Source organism: Chelon labrosus (genome assembly GCF_963514085.1).
Source record: "Chelon labrosus genome assembly, chromosome: 20".
NCBI lineage: Eukaryota > Metazoa > Chordata > Actinopteri > Mugiliformes > Mugilidae > Chelon > Chelon labrosus.
The window spans coordinates 8,145,474-8,171,572 of record NC_140353.1 but is presented as its reverse complement, the minus strand read 5'-3'; the positions used below and the strand labels follow the sequence as shown (position 1 = coordinate 8,171,572).

The 26,099-nt window shown below is 42.8% G+C and overlaps 1 protein-coding gene across 2 annotated transcripts in view; it reads right to left on the bottom strand.

Moving 5' to 3' along the window:
* Nucleotides 1–774: 774 nt before the first annotated feature.
* LOC311505462 (single-stranded DNA-binding protein 3) overlaps nt 775–26,099 on the bottom strand; it is a 33,895-nt gene continuing 8,570 nt past the window's right edge. The window contains exons 4-18 of one of the 2 annotated variants that reach the window (XM_084569046.1): nt 23,409–23,493; nt 11,851–11,940; nt 8,074–8,157; nt 6,864–6,923; nt 6,701–6,767; nt 6,144–6,208; nt 5,818–5,879; nt 5,382–5,427; nt 4,642–4,677; nt 4,467–4,521; nt 4,197–4,267; nt 3,747–3,825; nt 3,613–3,641; nt 3,394–3,495; nt 775–1,231 (exon numbers count right to left, since the gene is read on the bottom strand). In XM_084569046.1, coding sequence (XP_084425172.1) covers nt 1,058–1,231; nt 3,394–3,495; nt 3,613–3,641; nt 3,747–3,825; nt 4,197–4,267; nt 4,467–4,521; nt 4,642–4,677; nt 5,382–5,427; nt 5,818–5,879; nt 6,144–6,208; nt 6,701–6,767; nt 6,864–6,923; nt 8,074–8,157; nt 11,851–11,940; nt 23,409–23,493 — 1,105 coding nt within the window. In that variant the 3' untranslated portion in view covers nt 775–1,057. Of the gene's footprint in view, nt 1,513–3,393; nt 3,496–3,612; nt 3,642–3,746; nt 3,826–4,196; nt 4,268–4,466; nt 4,522–4,641; nt 4,678–5,381; nt 5,428–5,817; nt 5,880–6,143; nt 6,209–6,700; nt 6,768–6,863; nt 6,924–8,073; nt 8,158–11,850; nt 11,941–23,408; nt 23,494–26,099 lie in introns of both variants that reach the window. The other variant, XM_084569045.1, reaches the window with a different exon arrangement.

Sequence of the window (26,099 nt, the reverse complement as noted above, 5' to 3'; positions counted from 1 at the left end):
GTGTGTTGAAAAACTCATCAGCAAATTAAAAAAATCCAAGTGTTAACGACAGGTCAGCAGACAGACGGTAACCTATGTACACGAAGGAGCGAACGGGTGAAGAAGCGTTGGTGGAAGCAGCATGAGTTGGGGTCAAAATGGCCGACACCTGTGAAAACTTCAGCACCTTTTTTAAGGGGGGGGGGGGGTTAATGATGTCACACGGAGGTGAGGAGACGCCGCCGAGTGGATATTTACACAGTCGCTACTAGTTCTGCAGTTGACAAAAAACAGGGATTAAAAAAAAACAAAAAAAAAACAATGATTCATAAGACAAATTATCATAAATAAATAGAGCTGTGCATTTCACTGCAGGGAAACTACTAAAGCAGGAGAGGCTTCTTCTTCTTCTTCTGGTGTGTGGGTTCTCGAGCACGAACAATTTAGATCTTTTAAAAAAAAGGAAGTTTCAAACCTCTGAGAAAGATTTAAAAAACAAACAACAAACAAAAGCAAAGGACCAATCAGTACCGTGACGGACATTATCTTACCTGCAGGGGGCAGTGTGCTCACACGGAGCCACACCTTAGACACTGCGAATCGTTTCTGATTCGCGTGAACACACATATGTTTCTGTCTTCATCATAATAATGTGCCCTTAAAAACAACAAAAAATTAGAACCTAATCTTAAAATGATCATAGCAATATCATTAATAACAATAATACAATAATAAAAATAGCAATGATACAATACATACACAAAAAAAAAAAAATGGAAAAAAAAAAAACATATTCACTGATCATCACAACACCTCTGTTACAAATGTACACACACAGAGAACAATGTGGGGAGGGGGCAAAAAGGGGGGTCACTTCCTTTGACCCTCTGCTGAATCCGTCAGGAACGGCAACACCAAAAAAAAAAAAAAATGATTAAAAAATAAAAATGAATAAAAAGTCGTGGTTGAGTAGCTTCCAGGCTGCTGCTGAGACACCCGACACTTCGTCCTTGAGGGAGGGCTGTGTTTTCCAGTCTCCTCTCTCCCTCTTTCTCTACGTTTGTCCTCCGTCCCTCGCTCATTGTCTAGACCCTGACAGGAAGCCAGGGAGGCCGGGGCCGGAGTCAGAGAGGAGGCTCTTCCTGTTGCTCTGTGACTGCTTCCTGTTCACACAGCCGGCAGCCATTTTGCATGCTCCAGGAGGGCCCGTCTTAATTAGAGTCCCAGCATGCTCGAGGGCTGTCCCAGAGGGCTGCGTGGCCGCAGAGGTCCCCGAGTGAGAACAGGAAAGTGAGGGCGGCGGGGTTTAGGATGGGATCCCGTTTGGAGAAGGGGACAGAGGTTGTGTGTGTGTTTGTGTGTGTGAGGATGGGAGGTGGTCCAATCCGAGGTGAAGAAAGGATTGTATTGAAAAAAATAAAATAAAATCAGGTGCAGGGTTACAAAAATAGGGGAGAGGGGCGGGAATAAACAAAAATACAAAAAAGGAAAAAAAAAATAAAATCACACACTCATCGTCATGTTGGGTGAATACTGAAAAGAGAGAGAGGGAAGGGGGAGGAGGGCACAGATGAGTGGATATGTCACTGACAACATTTAAACACCAGAGGGCGCTCACACCCAGCCCTGCAAAGCTAGAGGAAGCACAGACTCAAGCTCCAGCCAGGCTCTAATACACCAGACTCAAACAATCAGAACTGTAATAATTCAGGTGATGAAATATGGGCTGATTTAGGTATTAAACTCTGCTGATTTGTTGAATCAAGTTATTAGAGTTCAGCTTTAAATCTACCATGTGCAACCCGTGGCTCTCCAGGTCTAAGGGTAAGAGACAATCAGTTTAACACTACGCAATGAACAGTCCCTCCACCCCCTCCACCTGTTGTGCTCTTACGTCTTTATAATGATCTAACAAGTCAAATAGAACAGGTCAACCGTAACCACATCACTTGTACAGAGGATACAGAATGGATTTCTAAGTGATTAGTAAGCGGCTACAATGCAAGCAGAACACAAGCTGTAGAAAAGATTCATCTTATGAGAGCTACTGTGTTTGAGCGTAGCACGATTTTGCTTTTCAGACTTTAAGTGCTGTGTCCCCTTCTACAAAAGCATGACATGGTGTTTACGAAACCCGAGCAGTCTCTGTAATAAAATGTGTTTATTGTTGCACGAGTGGACGTTTTAGCTGTGAGGTGCAGAAACAATCTAATGTAATGATTTTATTTAGACGGTGGGTGCTTGGGTCGGGTCTGTTCAGACCTAGTATAAACACGTGTCCTAAGTGAACGGGCTATAAGTATGCGGGTTAACACGTAGCATCAAAATACGTCTGAAACTACCACTTTAGAGCTGATCTCTGTATTGCATCTGTTTGCTAATAAACATCATAGTAGAACACTGCGCAAACGGCTGCTGTAACAAAACAATGGATCTCTACTTTCTCCTGTTTCAGAAACTGCAGCACTGTTTGCTGTCCGTGCGTCCCAATGTGATGCAAATTATGGAACTTATACTGTATTGATCCCACATGGGAAATTTAATCCTGCTTTTTGACCCATCCATTCACACAGTAGTGTGTACAGTCGGAGCAGTGGGCTGCAGCCTCTAAGGGGTCCGCGTGTGGGGAACAATTAGGGGGTTAGGTGCTTGCACCTCAGCCATGGACGCAGGAGGAGGTGAACCTGGGACCCTTCTGTCCCCACGGCTCCCCCCTACATACGCCCTGACAAACCCCGGAAGCATCTATATGCAGAGTAATGTCACTGCTTCACCGTTTTGCAGTTAAGGAAGAAAAATCTCAGTAATAAAAAGTTCATTTATTAGATATTAATGAGAAAATATGTAATTTAACTCCACATGGCTAAGCTCAACCACCTGCTGGTTCTTGGTGACAGAATTACACACAGCCTATTCTTATTGAATCATTTGTTAATTCTCGTTTAGATTGATTAATTATTAAGTTAACAGCTCCAAGGTCAAAATACCTGAAAAGTCTCGCATTACTAGTGAACAGACGTCACTTTCTCTGCCTTTTCGCTCAGGACACATGTCAATACCAGCTCTGAACAGGACGTGACTGTCTTCGATTTAGTTTTCATCTGTTGTTTGAGTTGTTGGGTAGGTTTGCCATGAGTCAGTGTAACAAAACAAAAGTAAGTCCTCTAAAAAATGAAGTGTCACATCAGATGAAAAGCTATTCCGCTAAGATATGTGCTAGACTAACCGATACAGCGCAAATAAAATGACTAAATAAAAAAAAAAAGGGACACATTTTACAACATTATTGGCGGTCCGAGATCAGCATTACAAAAAACAGGCGAACCCTCTGCTTGCATTCTTCCACTGGTTTATGTCAGGATGTGAAGGAGAACTGTTAAGGGTCGTGAGATGTCGTTCACTCACTCTACTTACACTTTCGCTTTGGAATGGGTTCAAGAAGTTGCCGCCCATTTCGCCGTCGTCTCGCGGCGTTCCCGGAGGGTTGTTCATGCCCCCCATATTATTAGGAGAGCTCTGGAGGGAGAGAGGGCAAGAAAAAAAAACAACACACAAATGAAATCATCATTGACAGAGACTCTAAAAAAGATGTTTTATTTCACAGGAAGACTCCAAACAAGATGATTCACTCACCTTTGGCAACCCGTCCATATCCCCAGACCCTGGAGGAGGTAAAAGGAGAAACATTTTTATGGTAAGCCTAATCGAAAATGAAGCATGGTTTTATTCGTGTACAAATCAGCCGTCGCCGAGCTGTTTACACCCACCTAGTGATCCATTCATGTGGTGCGGTTCCATGGCTCCCATTGCTCCCATCGGCCCGTCAGGCCCAGGTCCCATCGGGAACTGGAGAAAAAGATGCGCCTCATGAACGACTGTTGACGTTATTCCCTTGACCCTTTTTGATATAACTGTGATCCCTTCAGCTCGAGGTGAAGCTGGGAATATTTAATTGATTCTCCCTGGTTCATTTCCAGTCAGTTCTTATTGAGCTCAGCGTGGCAGCATTATGTTTCTCTAATGCTCAACTGTACTGGAGCCCAGTGATGTGATTATAAGCCCTGTTTGAGCTGGATTATATTCTGTGAGCGAGTCTGAGTTATTTTAATCATTACAATGACAATCTGTTATTTTAACACAGAATCGGGACGGAGCTGGAACAAGCCTGCAAAGTTAAACGTCTAAAATAAATGATAAATAAAACGTGCGAGACTCACGTTGGGTCTGTTGCCTCCAGGTCCGATAGGATTCATCATTGTATAGATGTTTTCACTGGAGTTAGTTGAATCTGAGGAAACACGCATATTACGGTTACACAGCGTGACAGAAATGATTTTTCTTTATGAATTACCAGATTATGAACTGAATGAATTAAATATGAAAAGATAAAGTAGATGTGAGAAATGGTGGGACACATTCATGCTTGTTTAGTGAGGGGAAATGAGAGAGACACGTGTTAGTGCTGGGGACAAAGTTAGGTGACGCACCACCTGGGCTGGGCATGATGGGAGTTCCAGGTGGACCTCCTCCGCCTGGAGGACCCTGAGGATCAATCAATGACAAAGCTTTAAAATTACACTCAACAAAAAACGTGAATGATGTATTCATTAATAGAAATTACACTCTACTCTGGAAAGCTGCTTTTGATAGATTTGAACTCACCACATAGTTTCCTGGAGATGAGGAGGAGTAGGCTATCTGCAGGGGGGGAAAGACAAAATGAATGATCAGATAAGTCCGTCTATACAAGGTGGGGAAAATCGGAGCAACACAAAGCAGTCAAATAAAAGCAATACAAGAGTCCTGAAGTAAAGAGCAAGAAATGTACAGCTGTTGTGGAGCCAGTATAGACGTAATAGTAGTTTTCGAACAAAAACTGGACATCCTGACTCCTGTTAAGCACTTTGTAAATCTGTTAAGGAAAGTACTATGTAGGGATGCACCGAAAAATTTCGGACGGAAAAAACCAAAAATCCACTTTCGGGCCATTTTTTTAGCCGAAAATTTATTGCCGAAACAACACGGCCGAGACAGGGTGTTGTGATGATGCAAGCAACAACCGCAGCAAAATTTTCGGTGCATCCCTTGTACTATGTAATTAAAATTATTAGTAAGTTATTATAAATTATTCGTATGGTGGTTTTGCAAATTAAGTACCATCTTTTCAAAGCCTTTTACTTCAATAGTATTAATATTGTCTTGACAAACACCATATGTATAATTCACAGCACAACAATGACAATAAATTACTTGTATTTTGTTTCTATATCGTTTTTCCACTGGAATAAACAGGCTCGTCTATGGTGCCTGGACTACATAAAACAAAGGGGTGTTCCTATTATTTTGCCCACCAGCTACAGTGTATGTGTTCAGTGTGAACATGCAAAGGGCATCCAACTTACAGAGTTAGCATTAGGTCCAGGCCAAGGCCCTCTACCTCCGGGACCCCTGGGGGAGAAAAAATATCAGTAAGAATACGACAAGAATAAAAAAGAAAATGAAGAGAAAACACACATTTTTTAGAAAAACACAGTTATAGATAAGAGATAAACCTGCTTTGTGAATGTGATAACAAAATATAATATTTTACAAGATGCAAAGGTGTAGCTAAAGGGATGGATTTAACATTTGAAACCATTTGCTGATCGTTATCAGTGGATGAATTCAGAAAATTAAAAATAATCTGTTAATCCTTTGGTTCTTCAACACAAATCAACAAAAACAAACTCTGTAACTTCAACATCTTTCAAATAAGAAGCAAAGCAGTGAATTGTGACTGCTAGCTGCTAAAGCTACCTGTAAACTGATGCTAGGATGCTATACATTCATGGGACTTACATGTTCATTCCTGGCATGGGACCGCCCATGGAGTTGGGAGGAGGCCTCATGCCTCCGTAATTCTGAGAGACAACACATTAAAAAAAACAATCAAAACGTGCAAAGTTACCGATTCCCAACAATATGTGCGTTTGTCTTCATTCAGCTCCATTTAGAAGCAATATAATCACAAGCGTGACGCATACATCAAATAATAAACAGCATGTGCCTTTTAAAGAGCCCGAGCGCATTCACAGAATCTATTACTAAGCGTAGAAACTCACTCATCAGATTTTAATTAACACATAGTTTCTGCGCGTGCTGACTATTTTTCTGATTCGTCATACCTGTGGGCCCATGGCCATTCCTCGAGGAGGGTTCATTCTCATTGGTCCACCCATGTTAGGATGTCCTGCAAGTACAGACCCGCAGAGTCACACACACACACATTGCATGTTCACGTAAATCCGCATATGTCTCGTCTCTTAAAGTCAGGAGTTAATGCATGCCGCAGACAATGCTTTATCCTAATCACATTAGTTTTAACCCTCTGGGCCCTTGAAGCTGTAATCTGCAGCTAAAATCACCAAAGACCCCTTTCTTCAGCCAGACACACCCACCCACAAGTGTTCAGTCTGCAGTAACTCAAATTGCACAAAATCCCAAAAATTTGTTTTGTCCTGATATTGTTTGTTGTTTGATTTGTCAATAACGGATTATTTCTTTAAATATTTGTTGGTCAAAATGAGGTATGTGTGATTTTAAACTTCCTATAATTATGTAACAATACACAACTTTCCAAGAAATGCATAGTTTATCTGAAAAATACAACTAGATTTAAAAGTAATCAAAAGTTACAGCTGTATTATCCACTCAATGAAATGAACAGAGACTAGGTCGTTACCTTGCGGTCTTGTTGGGTCCAAACTGTTTGGCAGGAGTGGCTGAGATCCTGGGATTCCACCAGGAGGCTGAGGAGAAGACAGTAGACATGAAAAGCCGTTAAAATACCAGCATAATCTTGGCAATATCGTCCTTAAACTTGGAAAAGAAATCTTGTTTAGTACCTGATTTGGCATGCGGAGTGCAGGACGCGGTCCACCTGGATACCGCGGTGACATGAATGGCTGCAGAAAAAGTAATCAAGGGAGGAGGGGGAGGAAAAAAAAAAAGAGGAATCGAGGGTGGGACACAGAGAAAACGACATTTCAATTATTGATAAATCCGAAAGCACTCAAACGGAAGCAGAGCTGAGGACACACAGATGGACACAGGATGGCGGATGACTCTGGAAAAATGCAAATTCAGCAACACAGCAGCCCGGAAACAAGAATCCGTTTTATGACTGTTAACACCGGCCGCTTTTATTTATTTATTTTTTTACCAACAATACGCAACTCCAAGCACGGATTTATGTGTCTGTGTGTGTGCAGAGGCAGCGCTCACACAGCTCCCTGCTCAGCCTGCCTGCTCTCATTGTGGTGTAAGCTGATTCGGCCTGTGGTCTGCCTGGCGTAGTTAGAGACACCTCAGGCCAACAACACCGTTCAAAAACCTTAGCGGAAGCATGTCCACACTCTCTCGCACACAAGGAGGAAACCAGAAACCGCAAGAATCAAGAGCTGAGCTGCCGCAGTTAATGGGCAGAGGCTAGTTTTACCTCCACAGTGGCATCTGTAGCTACTGTTCTGGACAAGTGCTGAAACACACAGCGGCCGAGGATGAAAGTTTGAGAACAATACGACTATCCGGTTAAACTTCCCGCTGGCCTATATGTGCAGAAGGTAACCACGTGTTTTGTACATACATGTGACGTGTTTATAATGCCTGTCCTTGTTTTATTTATAAGGTGCTAGAACAAGTAAGCAGAAGGGGGAGGGGACTTGTGTGTGTGAACGTTTGTGTGTTAAGAGTGGAGGAGAAGATAAGCGTGCAACCCCCCACAAGCTGCTCCAGGGGAGGGGCAAGGAGTGAATTATTCATCCCACACAGGGACAGCCGATTCTGGGCCTTGAAGAGGAGCGGGCCCTGCTGCCTCTGGATGCTCGGCTTTCATATAAAAAAAAAAAAGCTGGCAACTGGGAGGGCTGACATCTACAGGGAGTTAGAGCAAAACGAGAGCTCGCGGGGCTCAAGGGTAGGAGAAGAAGTGCGCAAGTTGTGAATGGGAAGGAAAAGCTTGTGTGTGGGTGAGGGGTGAGGGATTTTTTTTGTTTATTTTCTTAAAGAGGGAATGAAGGAGTGATTGGTGTTTGAGAGAAAGTTTTTGCATCTTACCTGGCCATGGGGTCCCATCATGGGGTTGCTTGGGTTGTGTGGGGGGGGCTGTGCATGGGGGGACTGCTGAGAGCCGGGTGGTCCCTTTAAGAAAGAAGAGCGATATCAGAGAGGGGAGGGGGCAAAATGTGGGTTTACACCTGGAGGAATCACCCCATCAAAAGTATAAGAAAGAGGAAGATGATGGGAGGAAAAGGAGGGGGGGGGAGGTGGGGGGAGTCTGTGGGGATCCTTTAGTTTGAGGAGGTAGATGCAGGAAAGTGGAGAAAGCTGGACATTTTGGGCAAATCCTCTAAAATCTGCCGTTAATTAAGGAACTCCTTGACGATATATGTGCAATTAAATCCTACTGGAAAAGTTTTAAGTCCAAACAAGCTGCCAGAAACCAGTATCAACCATAACCGTCGTATCGGAGGATTTTAAGTCTTCCTCTGGACCACATGGGGGCAGTATTGCCAAAGGCTCTCTGCAACAGGACAGGCAGCAGCAGCAGCAGGACGGGCACTAGTGGCAACTTCAAACCAGAAAGATGATACCGACAAAAACAAGCAAAGGTTGAAAGTTTTTTTTATTTTTTTTTTGTTCTGCCTGCTTCATAATAAAATCATGTTTCCATGCGCAAAGCCCCCCCACACACTCCTCTGACAAGACTGCTGCGTTATTGCCGTCATCTCACCCCAAGACAAGAGGTTAACGACCTCTAATAAATAAGTCATTATGCAACAGTCTCTCTTTTTCTGCTCTATCACCGTCAGTCTTTGCAATTCTTTAATTTTCTCATTTTCCAGTTGTCCAGATAAAAAAAAAACAAAGGCTGGACAAGTCACAAATGGTAAATGGAATTTTCCATGTATCCCTCCTAGGCATCCGGACACGCACAAAGACAACACACATTGATTACCTCAGTGAGTATGCATGTATATGTACTTACAGTTAGCCAGTCAAAGCAAGCTTTTGATTCTGAAGGCATGAAATACAACACCCGTCTCAAGCGTTCGCATCTGATGGATCAGAAATGGCAGCATTCAATATATAAACAAGAGGTGAGAAGGAATGGGTATTGAATCTCAATACTTTTTTTTTTTTTTTTTTTTTGGTAATGTGTCAGTATTAGAGGCGAGGCGAGGTTAGTCAATTAACCAATTAGCTGACCGACGAATCAACCGCTTTAGATAATGGATGAATCACTATTTAATCCGAAGCCGGATTCACTCATTCCAGAGAGTTTGAGCAGCTGCTCACACGGACAATTTTCTGACATTTTACAAACCAAATGATTAATCAAGACAGTAATGGACGTATTAATCAATAACAATGATTTGCTGCTTCTGTAGCTTACAGCAGTGACTACCAGAAACGGTCAAGTAACAAAAAGCTCACTGCAAATATCTATCTGGTTGGTAACGGGGAGTAATTCACCAAAATGTTTCTCTTCAGATATAACTTCTCATACCTCAGCTGAGAGTTTATGCCGACTGTTCTCTCACCAGTGCGATTGATAGCAATAAAACTCAACTTTGTTGCTGACTGAGATGACAAAGAAGCAGTTTTTAATGCTGCTCCACCCAATTTATAAGATCAACCTTTTCAAACGAAAAAAATCAATCAAGAAGAAAATTATACGCCCTTTTTGCGGTAAACCAACTATCTTTGGATTTTGAGCTGTTGGCTGCACCAGACAAGACATCTGTAAATGTGTTCTTGAGACACCGGCATGAGTATTTGTCATTATTAGCCACGTTTCCACTCAAAGGAACCGGGAACTTTAGTGGCGAGAACTAAACGATTCCTTCAGAGATACTGCTGTTTGGACTTCCACCGTTGCTTTTGCGACTACACTGCTCCCCTCCAATCCAGTGTGGGGCAGTAATGTATAAGATTATACAATAAAAACTGCACATAAAGCTACAGACAGGCATTGGTGCAACAGTATGCACCGAGGACTTGCTGCAGATTTACAGCTTTGCAAGTAGCAAAGTTAAAAACGACCAGTAGCAGCAACACAGATTCATAAGCGAATAGATTTTACGAGCAGTTGCGGGGGATAAAATATTGCAAGTACTTGACCAGTCAGAAATGTTCAGCACTGCAAGCCACACCTCCAAACTTCCTGTGCTTTTGAAAAGTACTATGCCTCGAGGAAGACATTTTTTGGAGATTCATTTAGACCGTGGTCCAAAGGTTCATAGTCTCTGTGTAAAGTTCCTGTACAGGAAGCAGCTATTATCTGATGTTATATAGAGAAAAGACCTCGTCAATTAAAACAAGCAAACAAAAATCTGTAATTAAAGTCGTCTTTGCCGTTGCAGCTCCTGTATCCTGCTTTTCTTAATTCTTTGTTCAGATCTTCACACAGCTGCTTGTGTTGCATTTAACATTCGAGCACGTGCACATTTCTTAAAAGCAAAGAAAAGGTATTCTTCCGGTCTCAAGGTCTAACATTCACAAGAGGCCGAGCACCAGAAAGAATTTCAGACGACGGTCCGCCTCGACGATGAGCATGAATCATGTTTGCATGGAGCGACGAAAGCTTCCTGTTACAATAAGGTCCCTTGAACACAACATACACACAAACACACAAACCCTCGCCCAATCTCACTCCCCCACCAATGTTAAAAATAGCACTTCCATGCGTCTCTCGTCACCCCCCCCCCCCCCCCTGCTTATTCACAGTCGTACTCTCACTAGTCCACCACCATCACCGCTCTCAGCCAGCAAACAATGGGGTGGTAGGTAGCCACAGAAACAAACACTGGGCCACAAACCTGGTGGCACTGATCTTTCACATACCCCTCTCCTCTTCCTCCTCCACTCACCCTCTTCTTCTCGCTCCCTCTCTATTGTGTCATTCGCTTTTTCGCTCCTACTCCTCTCCACCACCTTATCGTGCCTCCTGCCAAATGCCAGTGCTGTCCATCACACCGCCGCCGCCACCACCTCACCGAGGATTGTGTGTGTGTGTGTGTGTGTGTGTTTTTGTTTGCGAACGTGTGCACGCTCGCATGTGTTTGTACATGCGTCTGTGCGCCGCTTGCGCGCCTCATTCTCCGCACTCTTCAGACAGCCATCTCCCACACTAAAACCTTTCCCTTCACAGCGCCGGGACAGGTCAGAGACAGACGGAGACGGAGATGGAGGAGTGGAGAGAGGATGAATACGGGATGGCTGAATCACAAATCGGTTGAACAGCAGCCCAGCGAGAGCAGAGCCACAGATGAATGAACAGTGTGTGCTTCAGAGGCTCGGGTGGGTGTACGTATCAAGAGAGGAATAAACAGTGTTTGGAAAAAACGTGAGGAAAATAAGGAAACAGAAGTTGGAGACACAATCTGAAGCCGTGGTCTCACCTGATTTAACTCCATTATTGACTTTACAGCGAAAGACGTAATTAGTAGAGCCTGATTGATACGTAAATGTGCTACCAGTAAATTCTTTACTGCTCTGCATGTATTGTACGTATCTGAAAACATACATGCCAGCAACGTATACAGAAGTTTATTTTTTCTCCATGTTAAACTGTAAAGGTTGTGGATTCACTACACATTGCAAGCCACACACTAAAGTGGACATGCAAAGATGCTGAAGGCAAATCAACTTTGGTTTAGCCATAATTTGGTGATTCTGGCGATTCCTCACATGCTGCAGCAAGAATTCAAAGTATAACGCAGTTTCTTTTATCAGAAATGGATGAATGAGAGACGGAGATAAGATGAGGTTTAAAAAAGAAAAATAAGAGGAGCGGGTTTGGAGGTGGTGCACAGAGGGGGTAGGTCATACCTGGAAGAAGCCTGGGGGCATGGGACCACCTGGCATGGCGTCGTTGGGGGGCATGTTGCCCATCACAGGGCTGGGCGCCGCCGCCGCGCTCTGAAAAACACAGATAACAGCTGTGGTCAGGCTGTGGTTAAAATATGGTGCTTCACATGTGAGTGTTAAGTGTGTGTCTTATTGGTACACAGTAATATTTATGTACATGATGCACTGGCCACCAAATGACTAAAGGGGGCAGTGTCTTCACCTGCAATCACAACCCACCCCCACCACTTCATCTAAAAGTTTAAACTGCTAATCCAAATTATTTTCTGTTGCAAAATTTAAGATGTTAACTCATCTCTGAAGCATTGAGAGGAAACAGGAAAGACAAAAACAACCTCTTTTGTTTTTCTTTACATGAAAACTAAGAGAAGCAAAGAGGAAAGGTTCAAGAATTCCTCATGCTCGAGAGGAGAAACGATCATAAAGACATTAGTGCTGCACTAATTAGTTTATTAGTTGATACGTTGATAAAACAGACGAAGACAAAGAAGAAAAGAGAGCAGACTGAATCAGCCCTGTCGCCTTAAAGCCAAAGCACACTGTAGTTTGTTGTGAACATGATGCAGTTTGCATTTTCCATATAGTTCTTCTCCTATGAGGTAACATCTTTCCACCAAACTCCAAAATAGCTGTACTTCTAAAAAATTTAATTGACGTGCACCTTTTCTTGGTGTCTTTGCAGGATGAACAACAGATGCAGAGAAATCTAAATTTGTATTTTTAGAAACAAGCTACTGCACAAACATAAAAACATTTAAAGAATTCAAATATAGTAAAAAAAAAGTCATCTGCGAATGAGCCGAGTTACTGTTTGCATCTCATTAAACGCTACTTGGAGCGATTTAAAACTCGAAACACTTAAAACCTATTGTCTGTGAGAAGCTTTATTTATATTAAAAGTAAAGAAACCCAGTGTTTTATACCTTCATAAAGACGGGACGAATAATCTGCGCCGTCAGCCATAGGATTCCTGAAGAGCTGATTTAAAGCTTAATGTGGGTCACACTGGATGTTGCCATATTGGCAGAGCCTGACTTCTGGCTAATCCAAAAATGGAGGTGGAGATGAGGCGGGTGGGTGATGTTTAGGGCAGATTGCTTGTGACCTGTGATGGCATTCAGTGGTGGTGGTCACGGTTTTAATTATGTGTAACTTTAAGCCTTATTACAATTAAAACAAGTGAGTTGAATTAATGTTCAAACACAGTACAGTTGTAATGAAAATTAGTTTTTAGTTTTTGTACTAAACTGTTTATTTCTGCTTTAAAGTTGGGTATTTTAAAGATGGAGGTCAACGGGAATTGACTCACTTTTGGCCTCAAGCCTCAAGTGGCCATTTGGAGAACTGCAGTTTTGGCATTTCTTGTAGAAGACTGACTCTTTGGATTTCAATAAATCTTTTGCTTTGTCTTCATTGTAAACAACAGCTACATTGTGAATTTTACAAAGAGCTTATGTGGATTCTACATTCAGGCAAGCATTAAACGGCGTTTAATATCTGGAGAGCGGAGCCAGAAATGTTTAAAAGCAGCAAACATCTGTAACACTTGAACCTAACGAGAGCAGCTGCTGAACTAATGCTAATCATATTACAACATGTAACAGAACAACTGTTTCTAGTCCCCTTTATGTCAGTCAAACAACACGAAGAACAAAAGTAGAATCCAGAATAGAAAAAAACAAAAAACAGAGGGGGGGGGGGGGGGGGTAGCGATCCAGCCCGGGAGTTAAATATGATATAACTGTATTCTTGTCAACACACACACACACACACACACACAGAAGGAGACGCATGTTCAGAGTGCTTACATAAGCAAGCCGGAACAAACATGCACACATTCACGCAAACACATGGACGCGCAATGTCTCTCTCACTCGCACACACACACACACACACACACACGGACACACAAAGAGTTGCATCACAGGCTCATAAAGTGCAGCCCTTCGGTACAGAACAGCAGACAGGGGAGAACCGCAGGCTACAGGACCAGAACAGGGAGGGGGTTTAAGACCCAGGGGAGGGAGTCACTCTCAAAAACACACACACACACACACACACATATATATATATATATATACGTGCACATTCACCGACACACCAGCACGCACACCTAACGAACACATTACGTCCATGTGACACATTCTGTATGCTTGGACAGCAACGCATACTACCAATTACACGCATATACGCAAATACACCCGCTGCCCTTCTTCTCCTATCTGAAACCAACACACATAAAAACTGAAGAATCACACACCTCCCCCCATCTTTATGCTAATTCTGCTAGTGAACATGAGCAGGCCACCGAGTCCCTGGGGAAGAAGCAGGGTCGGCTGCCTCCTTCTCCCTCTCTCCATCCTCCCTCCCTCCCTCCTTCTTCTTCTACTGCTGCTGCTGCTGCACACTTTTCTCTCCATCTTTTCTCTCCATGACCCCCCAACACTCATTTTTTTGGCACACACACACAAACGCGCACGCACACCTTCCTTCTTGTGCCCCAACCCCTATACTATTCCTCCCCATCACAACCCCCCCCCCACCACCACCACCGCTACCCCCCCCAGTAGGGTGTCAGCAGCTTGCAGAAGCTGTTGCTATGGAGACAGGTCCTATCTGCACTCTGTCCCCCTGGCATCCCCCGCTCCAGGAGCGCAGAAAGAGAGAGAGAGAGAGAGAGAGAGAGAGAGAGAGAGAGAAAGAGAGAGAATAAGAAGATGCAGGAGAGAGTGAGATCGAGAGAGTGACTTGGAAGATACAAGACAGAAAAGGGAGATTATGAGGAGAGAGAGAAAAAAACTGCAAAGAATTAAATGCAACAAAAAAGAGAGATTTCAGCTTCTAATCAATCATTCGCTCACATTATTTTTTATGGACTATTAATGACCGTTTATCTGCTCAGACGTTCTCCAATTTGCTGATTGAATATGAATACAGGCAGATTGAGCACAGTTGCCACCAGCAAAGAGGAGCGGTAGTTTTAGTATGCAGCAGAGCTTTATTAAAACCAACTGGCCTGCGGAAATACAAAAAAAAAAAAAAAAGATCCAAAGGGGCTTTCTTTAGTTTTTGTAGTGGCACACACGGTGCTGCCTATATCTACCTTTCCATTTCAACTCTGCACTCAAGAGGCGGGAGACAGTCAGAAAAATCAACAAGACTACCGCCTTGAATCGGAGCAACGCGATTCACCGAGAAAGTAAATCTGAAGGAATTTGTCTAGTTGACATCTCTGCAGGTAAACAGCTAATGCAGGAATAACACGCAGCTACTGAGACAAGCGTGCACCTTTATGTAAAGAAACAAGACAGAGTATTCCTCGGCAGACATTAGTGCTGCACTAATTAGTTGATAAAACAGACGTGGGTTTTTTCTTTTTTTTTTTGGAGTTGAATTATTCATTTTCTCCTTACTTCATAAAGTACGGAGAAAAAAAAAAATCTGCAAATGAAGGAGTAGCGCCGGGTGGCAACACAAATTGGAAGAGCTTTAATGCCTGACATGGCAGCAGGAAGGAGAATAATACGTTTCCTTCATTGAAGCCAGCTGAAAGTTCAACAAAACCCACGGGACACATTTTCAAATGCTTGGGAATATTTACACTGTTTAAACTGTAAACTATATTTTAATGGCCTTCCCTGGCAGCGCTGCACTAACACTGTGTCAAAGCATCCTGGAGCCACGTCTGCACAAAAATAATATTAGGTAAGTTTTTTTTAAATGTTACCTGCCCATCAATAGTACCACAGACCTGAACTGTACCTCATCACTACACCGGCTGCATTAACTCTGATTGAAGAACAGCTACCTTTAGCATTTATTTTTATTTAATTTCATTAAATACAAGGATCTACTGACTGCACCACTAATTCAACAACTAAAATATATACCTATATACCTAAAAAAAATAATCTACATAACTTAAAATGTGGGAACTTTATGGGTATTTTAACAGTCAGCATGCAGGTTTCTCTTTTCGTAACCTCAGACCAACGCTTTAACCGCTCGCCTCCGTCGACAGGGAGCTTTGTGAATGCCATCCCACTTTCCCTCCTCGTGCTTCCTGTTTCTCCGCGCTGCACACTATACACAAACGTCACAAGTAGGCGGTGTGTGGTGGGCTGCTGTAACAGCACCGTCCCTCGTTTGACTCCGGTTGAGAATGTTTGTTGTAAGTCGACCGCTTTCCTCCGTCTCCTTTCACCGCTTCTGTGTTTATACAACTCTAAAAAATCGAATCGAAGCTCAATTTTCTGGTATGTTCGATCACAAAGCACCACCTGAAGATGTTTTATAGTCCAAAAAATTAATAGAGACAACAAATGCAGACTAACAGACCACAAATATTGTTCACAATGCTCTTGCAAGTCTTCCTTAACAACACATTTCCCCTGTACTGGCCCTCCTTCACTGACTTCCAGTGTGTTTCAGGATCGATTCTAAGATTTTAGTGTTTTGCCTATAAATCAAACTTATCCTGCAACCGCACGTCCCATTAAAGTCACCCAAGTCTGCTGACCACTTGCTTCTGGTTGTCCTAAGAACAAGGTTTCAAGAGGAGGGGAGATGATGCCGTCGCAGCTGCAGCATCCCAAACTCTGCCTCTGCACGTTGGGCAGGCCCAGACACAGTCCTGCCTTAAAACTAATTTATTTTTAAATCAATTTGAGAGCTGCTTTTTTTTTTAATCATGCGTTTTAATGTTGTACTTTAATATCTTCCTCTTCCTTGTTTTTCTAAGTGATTGTACAGCACTTTAAAGGTGCATTATGACAAAAATTTACGCTGATATTTCCCATACAGAGGCTGAGGTTGCTCTTCTGATTCGGTTAAATATTCACTCAGTTTTAATCGAGATACAGTCACCTTATCCACCGCTCTGTGGCACCACCATGGCATATTGGTGGCAAAATACTTTAAACTCATCTTCATCAAGATTCGAGGACTGATTTTCCTCCTCAGTACGAACCCACAATCAACGACTAATAAGCCGACTGGCTGGCACAGGACCGTATGTAGATGGACTACACAGAATAGCATTGATCCCTCCCTCTCCATTTCCCTCTCCCCTTCTCTCACCCATAGCACCTACCGGACAGATCAATAGTGCTCAACACATTATTGACCTCCGCCTGATACCTTTCACAGGGATAAAGACAGAGACATAAACACTGGATGGAGAAAGGGGAGAGGTGGGAAGAGACAGCGAATGTATCTGTGTGTGTGTGTCTGTATTTATGTGTGTCCCTGCCTGGAGAGGTACTAATCTACATTCTGGTTCACACTGATATGTACCTCATCACTGTCTCCTTGACCCGCTGTCCTTAGCGCACGGAGAGGGGGAGAGGAAATAGAGGGGGGGGGGGGAGTAAGAGTGGGAGACAGTGAGAGTGTGGAGAGAGAGAGAAAGGGAGAAAGAAAAAATAGCTGACTGTGGTGATCTAGCTAATTTATCAGCCCAGTCAAAACAGTGTGTTTCGCTTTGGAGCAACAGGATATGGCTGCTACTCTCGCCGTCACGTCTGACAAACAAATGCACACGCACAAACACCAGCGGACACGATCTCCGAAAACCCAGCTGGTCCTCGAAACTGGCACAACGTGCGCACCGAACGCTTGCCCGAAAGCTGCTGCCAAGGTAGCAGTACTGAACCAGACAGGCTGGTTTGTGCACACACACACACATGCGCGCGCACCCACCGGATGACAGCGCTAATACATGCAGCAGACACAACATCCACTTAGCCAACGCTCCAGAGAGAAGGCAGAAGGACCAGAAAGACGAGATGAGGAGAGTAAGAACAATTGTGGAGCAGAATATAGCTTTAACTCGAGGAGGAGGAGAAGGAGGAGGAATTTAACTAACCTAATTATGGATCGTATTCTGTATTTCTTCTCTAAAAGCAATAAGATCAGCAGTTGTCCAAAGGTAAGATACACAAAACAGGTAAGAAGTCAAGTCAAGCAGCAGGACGGGGCACTTTCAGCAGATATAAGCAATCATTTACTTCCTGGGGAGTCGGTGAAAGAAAACAGACAAGATGCAAACCAAGTGACAATCAGTTTTTTTGATCTCTTTTCCTTTTACATAACCATGACTACTGCTTCACTGTTAAAAGACACGCAGTTTGTCTCCTCTAATGACAAATACTTGTTTCAGATTTTAAGTGCCGCTTCTAGGAAAGCCATAACAAGGAGGTGGCTAAAACTAGAGAAACCCACAGTGGACGAGTGGTTTGACATCATTTATAACATTTTTAAAATGGAAAGAATTACTTTTGCTATAAGGCTAAAACAGGATCTATTTTTGAAAAGATGGGAAAGATGGATTAGATATGTCACTCCGATTCGTCCATCGTTTGTCTAGTACCAGGTTTCATATCCATTTCCTTTAGTCATCTATGTTTTTCTGTGTCAACCCATACGCATCAGTATTCTAATTTTTTTTTTATTTTATTTTTTTCCCTCTAATATAACAGATGTGCACCCCAGCATTCTTGTTCAAAGCCTAAGGAGTTACGTTCTAAATGTTTGTATTTTATTATTTTCATCTTTTGTGTGATTGAGGGAGGACCAATCATCCATATCTGTGTATTGTCAATGCAATCGTGGATGTATTACTGAGCTATTCAGATGTAATTTACAGATGAAAGGATGAGATTGGTAATGTGAGATGTAAATGAACATGTGAACCATGAAAATCACAATAAAAAAAGAATTGAAAAAAAAAAAAAAGACACGCAGTTTTCTCCTTTAAAGGGTGACTCAAAAAATGTGGTAATCTAACTTCTATCAAGTGTTAGGAGTAGTGAGAAACGCATTTTCCATTTCTATATGGTCAGAAAATGGTTTGAAATGATTGTACTAATAAGAAGAAGTTGCGCTTGAACACAACTCTAAGAGCTAGCCGACGGCATAAAAAGGAAATGACTCTTCAAACCAGCAGGTGGCAGTAGTCTGTATTTGTCATTTAAAAGGGAGAAACCTAACGGGCTGCAATTAGCTGCGAGGCTAGGAAGCTAGAAAGAGCTAGGAACCGCCGTTAAGAGCTGGACCCTCCTGAATCAGCTCGCCACCTCTTCTCCAGCACAGGTTCTTTAAACTTATAAGCCAATCATTTGGCTTTACGCTGCCAATTCAACAAGCAGAATCAACTGAAAAGCCACTGTTGGATATCAAACTAGTGGCAACCCAGAAAAAACAAGGAGTCGCATCAATAGCCTGATACCAAAAAGCGGCAAAACGCTGGATTTGTCGCATCATGGTAAGGAGAACAGAGCAACTTATAAAGCAACTGCAATTACCAAGACACTAAAAAGCCCCAAAACATACTAAAAAGTGATGTTTTGCATTGTTTGCCGTTTGATTTAATTGTCTTATACGCTTCTAGTAACTAAACTATATACAAATTTTACATTAAACATCTAAAACAAAGAAAAAACTATCACTCTCTCTGCTTTGACATTTGCTCACAGACATTCATTTTCACAAACACCTCAACTGTCTCTTGGTTGTGTCTGTACGTTGCCTACGCTGCCCTCTCCTCCTCAGCGCTGCTAGGCATTGTGGGTAAACAGCTAGATTAGCCAATCAATCTTCTCTCAGGAAGGTAGTGGCGATGGTGAGGGAGGGAGGGAGGGAAGGAGGAGAGGGTCAGGGAATAGATAGGAAAAGAGAGAGACAGAGACACGAAAAGAGGAGGGGAGTCAGAGAGAGAGAGAGGGAGGGAGTGAGCGATAAGCCAAGTGAGATGAGAGGGGGCGGACTGGTGTGTTGGGTGAAAGAGAGAGTTAAGAGGTATATAGTGAAGAAGGATGGGAAGAAGAAAAAAAAAAAGGTGTGGGGAGAAGAACAGGAACAGAGAGGAAGGGGGGGGCAGGGAGGGGAGATGCAGATGTGGGGGTGGCGCAGAGAAACCACAAGCTGCATGAAAACATGCTGTGGAGAGGCTGAAGTTGCACCAAATGAGAGAGAGAGAGAGGAAGAGCAGAGAGAGGAGAAGAGTGAGAAAAGTGATAAATGTAGGCAGATGTGTAAAGAAAGAGTGAAAAAAAAAATAAGTACAGTAAGAGGCTCAAAAAATCTGAAGCAACACATCTGCAAGGCTGAGGCTGAACACTAACAGCTGGCTGCAGCGACTTAACGCTATACCTGCACGCACACTTTCAAGTGATTACAAAAGGAGGAACTTCTCTTGAAACAAAAGAAAAGAAATATAATTTTACAGCACACGGGCAACATATCTAAGAACTGAGTCAACAACAGATTGAGCTGTTCACCTCTCATGCAAACGCCTCTTAAGGCATCATCACCTAACATCTGGCTTGCACCACTGCTGACAAATTTCCCCAAGGGAAATGCAGACAACTAAACTTTACAAAAAAAAACCAACAAAAAAACAAAACGCTAACATTCAGGAAAAGTATCTGAAAGGTAATGAATTAAAAAAAAATAAAAACCTTTACGCTGCTTTCACACTTCTAATCAAACCAGCAAATTAACCGACGTACAACATGTTTGAATAATGTAACATGTGTTGTGTAATTAAAGCGGGAGATAACACGCATGCCAATTAAAATTAATAGAGATTAATAGGAGGCGTGCAAGTGACACAACTCAACACAAACAGACGGAAGTAACGCGAAAGTCCTCGCGGTCCCACTTTGCGTTAATGTCGTCAAATAAAAGCAGATGAATCAAAAAATGAGACGGTGAGAGACGTAAACACTGTATTAAAAGGCCTATTAAGCTATTAATTAAACAAAAGCCTGTGTAAAGACATCGATTAAAAGCATGTCAAAAATAATGATATGAATCTGCACATGAGGGAAATTTCCTCTTAATCTGTTCTCTAAATGTTAAACCCTGTAAGCCTCTTCCTTCTAATGTTAACTAGCAACCCCTGCATTACTTATATAACCAGTAACCAGACATGTGGATAAAACAGCCTTGACTGTAACCAAAATCCTCTGCCGTGCCTCTGCATCCAGCGGAGGAAACTGTAATAATGTTCCTTAAATGTTAGCGTGCAATCGAGCAATCCTCAAAAGACTTGAGAAACTCTTTTGAGGGAAGGTGAAATTTCTTTTTGGCTCATTCTTTTGAAACCAGTAGAAAAAGGACCTGTGCTCAGAGACTAGCCTCGGGGGGGCTGGAGCCAAAATTAAACCGGTCCCGTCTCATTCGCTTTATCACTGTTAGGAGCAGACAGCAAAGCAACCGTGCAGCGCGCCCATCTACATTTATACACGGGGGTTAACTGGAAGGAGGATGCGAGCCCTTCCACCCTCCTTCTACGGGCCGGTTGCCAAAGATGCCCCCCATACAAACACACGCACACACACAAGCACACACAAATCCCTGGCTTAGCCTCGGCCCAGTGCTGGGATTACCGGATTAGAACTCTATTCCATTATCTCCCCACACTATACAGTGCGCACACACACACACACGCACACACACACACACACACTACCACAACCACACACACAATGCCACACTGTATCGGCCAAAGAGAAACAGGCTGAAGACAGTCACACAGTGTCAATCACAACAGATGACATTTACACACAAGAGCCCACGGCTACAGTTTCTCGTCAAGCTGGAGGAAGAAAAAAAAAACACAACGCGCTACTTTACGTTATAATTAGAGCGATGGAGTTGTAATGAGGGCGACAGCGAGTAGCCACCTCTGCTGAACTATCCTTGGGCAAAACAGTGAATCCTTACAAACGCTGGGAAGCCATCTGACCCTGACCTTTGACCTCCGGGCGCAGTGTTCGTCGAGAATTTCTCCTCACAATACCTCAAGGACGAAACACGTATAAAAACACAATGTGTAAACTGAACTTCTGAATTAAAAAACACATTTTACAATTTGATATGTTGTAGCGATCCTAGATAAACTACGGAGTTACAAAAAGAGAAAAGTGATTATGCTCTTAAAGTGGAAGTCACATCCATCCCTCCAAGTTGAAGATGCTTGGTTCTTTGATAACAAGTGAAATCATACGTTCCTGTACAGTCCTGTCATTCTACGTTAAGTACAAAAGGAATACATGATGGTGAAAAACACCCTCGGCGCACAACTAGGCTATATTTTGCGTGCAGCCAGCTGGCGAGCATTGACGGCTTCACGGTTTTGTACCCTTTCGATGACGTCTCAGGTGGTTGGATAATGCTCCGGTGACGCCGCACATTGCAACAAAAGAGAAACGCTGATTGCAAAGTAGCCACATTATGTCCTTTTCAGTCTCGTAATTGTCTTTGAATCAGCAAAAACAGCCGAATGCTACCCTTTTCTCTTCCATAATTCTGACTCATTTTGTTCTTTGTTATTTTTTCCACAACATCGTTTTTTTTTCACCCCCTCTTTTAGTTTTTCTATTTTTCTGAATCCTCTTCAAGTTAAGTTCTTTATTGATGGCCCTTAAGAAAAAAGGAAGAATTGAACTTCTCCCTCCTACGACTGTAATGAGTTTAAAAACTTTATTTTAATATGAAGCATTTTGCCTTTCTTTGACAGGATCTGTGGAGATGCACACTGTAATCCAAGGGTCGAATAATTTTAATGACTTAAGACAGACTTGTGGATCTTGAAATTATTCTAAAAACAAGATGCAAACTGTTAAATACTTTCAGTCTTTAAATTGGTTTAAGTCATAGTAAACGGATTCTCGTCAGGTTTTTGAGAGTTAATTCAAACAACATAGAGAATTTGAGCTCACCTTAAGCTTCAGGAAACGGCATTTTCTTTCAATATACAGAATAAACGACAGTTGTCCATAATTTAACTGTTTAATTAAAGTATCTCCACAGCGTCTGTTTAATTGATAATTAAATAATCATTACAATCCTGCTACTCCCTGCTAACAGTAACATGGAAAAAAATATTAGCTATGAATTCAAACTTTATTACCCAAAATATTTGTGCAGTTAAGTTAGCTTCTGGTTTGCTGGTGTCTTGTAAAACACCTTATGTCAAACGAACAAGACTCAAGAATCCTCTACCTGCAGCTGCTGCATCCACTTCAAGATACTTCTACACACTTGAACTAGCTAATAAAATGTTTACGTGTGTCTCAAGAGACAAAAGAAAAAAATACTAATCCACAGCGTCTCTTTTTCTGCACAATTCGGCGGAAATAATGCAAAATAAGGCTGTGTTGAACCATTGTGGTGAAGAGATGGCTGAGCTTGATTTACCAGGCCCACACCTATGGTCTTGAAGACAGGTATCGTACTAAAAGGGGCTCATTGAGGTGGAACTTTTGAGGATGCCTCCTGGAAGCCTCCCTTCGGAGGTCCAATGGGCACAGCCAGCTGAGAGAAGACCATAGTGTGCACCCAGAATTTGTTGGAGGGATTATACATCACCTTGGGATTCCTCAAGAGGAACTGAAATGTGTAGCTAGGGAAAGGGATGTCTGGAATATTAGGACCTCGATAACCGGAAGACAATACATGGATGTTTCTCTGTTTGGAAAAATAAAGAGGTGTCTGTAGAGTCAATCACTTACATAGTCATGGAAGGCCTTCGCCTCACTGGAGTGTTCACATGTCTCCCTTCGGTCTGGAGCTGCACAATACAAATCCCAGAATACACTGAAATGAAGGGAGGTGGGGGTGCGGGGGGGAGGGAGGAAGAGAAGAGGTCAAAGGTTACCATACAGAGCAATACAAGCAAATGTGTAACAGCTATTCATAACCCATTCACACACTTCCACTATCTCCCTAGCGCTCTTAAACTACCTCTTACACACTTGAGCATCATTGTAAGTGGGACACAATGCCAGTGTCGCCCCCTCAATCTACCTCGCACTCACTCAAAGTACACACACACACACACATTCACTTGCATTACCATACTTCCGTGGACTTTTGATTAGCAGCCTCTTTGTCTTGACCCTACACTTTTACCGTTACAGCGACTTAATCAAACAGATCAATGTTAGCTTTAATCACTGAAATATGCTCTTTCCTCTAGTGACGCCTGATAAACGGAGCCACTGTGAAGAATGTCCCTCATCGTTTGATACTTACCCGGATAGGCAACAAAACAGTGGACACACATTTACATTAAGTGTCTCAATGCATGTTTTGTATTAAAGTATTTGAACACCTCAGTTATGCGCTAACAAATGCGTTAACTGCCCGTGTGCTGCATATGTGAGAGGTCCTAACCAAATCATTCTTTGTGCATTGATTTAGCAGAAGTGCTATTAAACCCGGTGAAACGGCGACGTGGCTAACGAGAGGACTAATGAGGCAGCCACTTCACACGTCCTGGCGATCTGCGACAGTCAAAGACACGTTGAATCCCAAAAATTGGGATGTTTACATACGCTGCTGAGCTTCCTGAGACAAGGCTGAATTTGGGGGCCTGATCACAGACTAATTTTTTAGTTCAAACGATTGAGCTTAACGTAAACGCTTGATACTTGCAATCATCCACAGAAAGAACCTCTGAGAACAATCTTTCCCATTAACCTGCCTTGTATGCTTTCAGATTATTATTCTGTTCCTTTATTTTCTTCTTATTAAAACATGTCCTTGCTCTCATATTGCTGATGTTGCTCTATAGGCCCGACGTTCATTCTACTTACTCAGCAGAGTGACTCCCCCTCAGGTGAAAACTTACACCAGATACTGTACTTTTTAAGACCATTTAAGGGTGTATTTACAAGTCTGTAAATTTAAATCCACAGGTTTTTAAAATATGTGCCTTTGTAATTTGTGCAGTCTCTAGTTTCAGGACAGTGTGTGCTTCAGTGGATCTATGCACAGTTCTTGAAGACGTTGCCGTGATTGGAGTTTCCCTTCTTATTTTACTTGTAAAAACTAAACAAATGTTAGAAAACTTGCTTCGATGCTTTAGCTCCCTGGAAGAGAGGGTGATATCCTACATTTTGCTTATTGCAGAGGTCTACTAAAACACTGAAAACTAATCAAGTCATCCGACCGCATGAATGCTTACGCTGAACATGGCATGTGTACTTTAGTTTCACTCAGCCCTGCAGGCTCATTACCTTGTGAGGCAGCTGGATTCTCACAAGATCACGCGACAATTCATCTTAACAGACTCGGAGCTAAGTCCTGACATCGGTTCAACCGTTGAGTTTCCCAAGAGGAACTACAGAGGCAGCTCCAGATTTGTTTTAGGTGCGTCTTTATCTGAGCAGTTGACGTTTTACTGTATTTTGTCTTTTTCTGTGCAACAAACAGTCATCAGGTTAACATACAATATCCTGCCACTATCCTGCTACTGTAAACACAGCATTCAATTTAGTTTACAGATGTTTTAAGGAAATATTTAGCTTCCTTGAAAAAATGGGGGAAAAAAACATTTTGCAGCCAAGTAAATGTTAAATAGCTAGCACATAACTGCCTCAATCAGATTAAAATTGCTGAAATTGACAGTTTTAAAGGAGTGAGACTCTTCAGTAGCTTCCATTCATGCTTAGATTATCTTCTGTCCTGGCTCAGACTCTCGTCTCCTCCCTCTTCAGATCTCGCTTAGGAACTATGTTGGGGAAGTCCAGAAAGGACTGATTCAAGTCTTTTAACCATAGTCTAATGCAGGCGTGGAGTTAAGCTTTAGATCTGCAAGGTAAACTAATTTTGAATTTGAAAACCCAAGCTATTCCTCAGCAACAGCCATTCACTGCATTTACCTGAACTGAGTAATTAGGAAGCACGTGATAAAATGTGATTACTGGCCATGTGCTTGTAAACGTAAACCTGCGGGTGACATCCAAAAAAACAAGTGAAACCGCTGATCAGTGCTTGAGGTGTTGACCCCGGAGGTCAAATCTTAGCCAGGGGCAGAAATGACAGGAGAGGGGGAAGGAGCAAGACAGCGGAGGGAGAGGTGACACAAAGGAAGCTGGAATGCAACGGGTTAATCTGCTAAGAATCCCTCTCCCACGTGAACAAAGGGGGAAAAGTGGGAGGTGGGGGGCACACAAAGAGTGACGAGAGGGTGAGGTGGTGGAGGAGGAGGGGATTGCAAGGGGGGGGTCCATTCCCTAACCATCTGGATCTATTGTTTCAGAAACGGGGGTGAAGGCTGGAGAGCTGGAGGAGGGGAGTGAGGCGAAGACGGGCAAGGAGGGGAGGGGGGGGTCACGCCCTCAGTGAGTCTGGTCAACCCCAGGGCTGAGAGTCTACCAGACCTCCTACTTCTGGAAGTCATTTTTAAGCACAAAAAA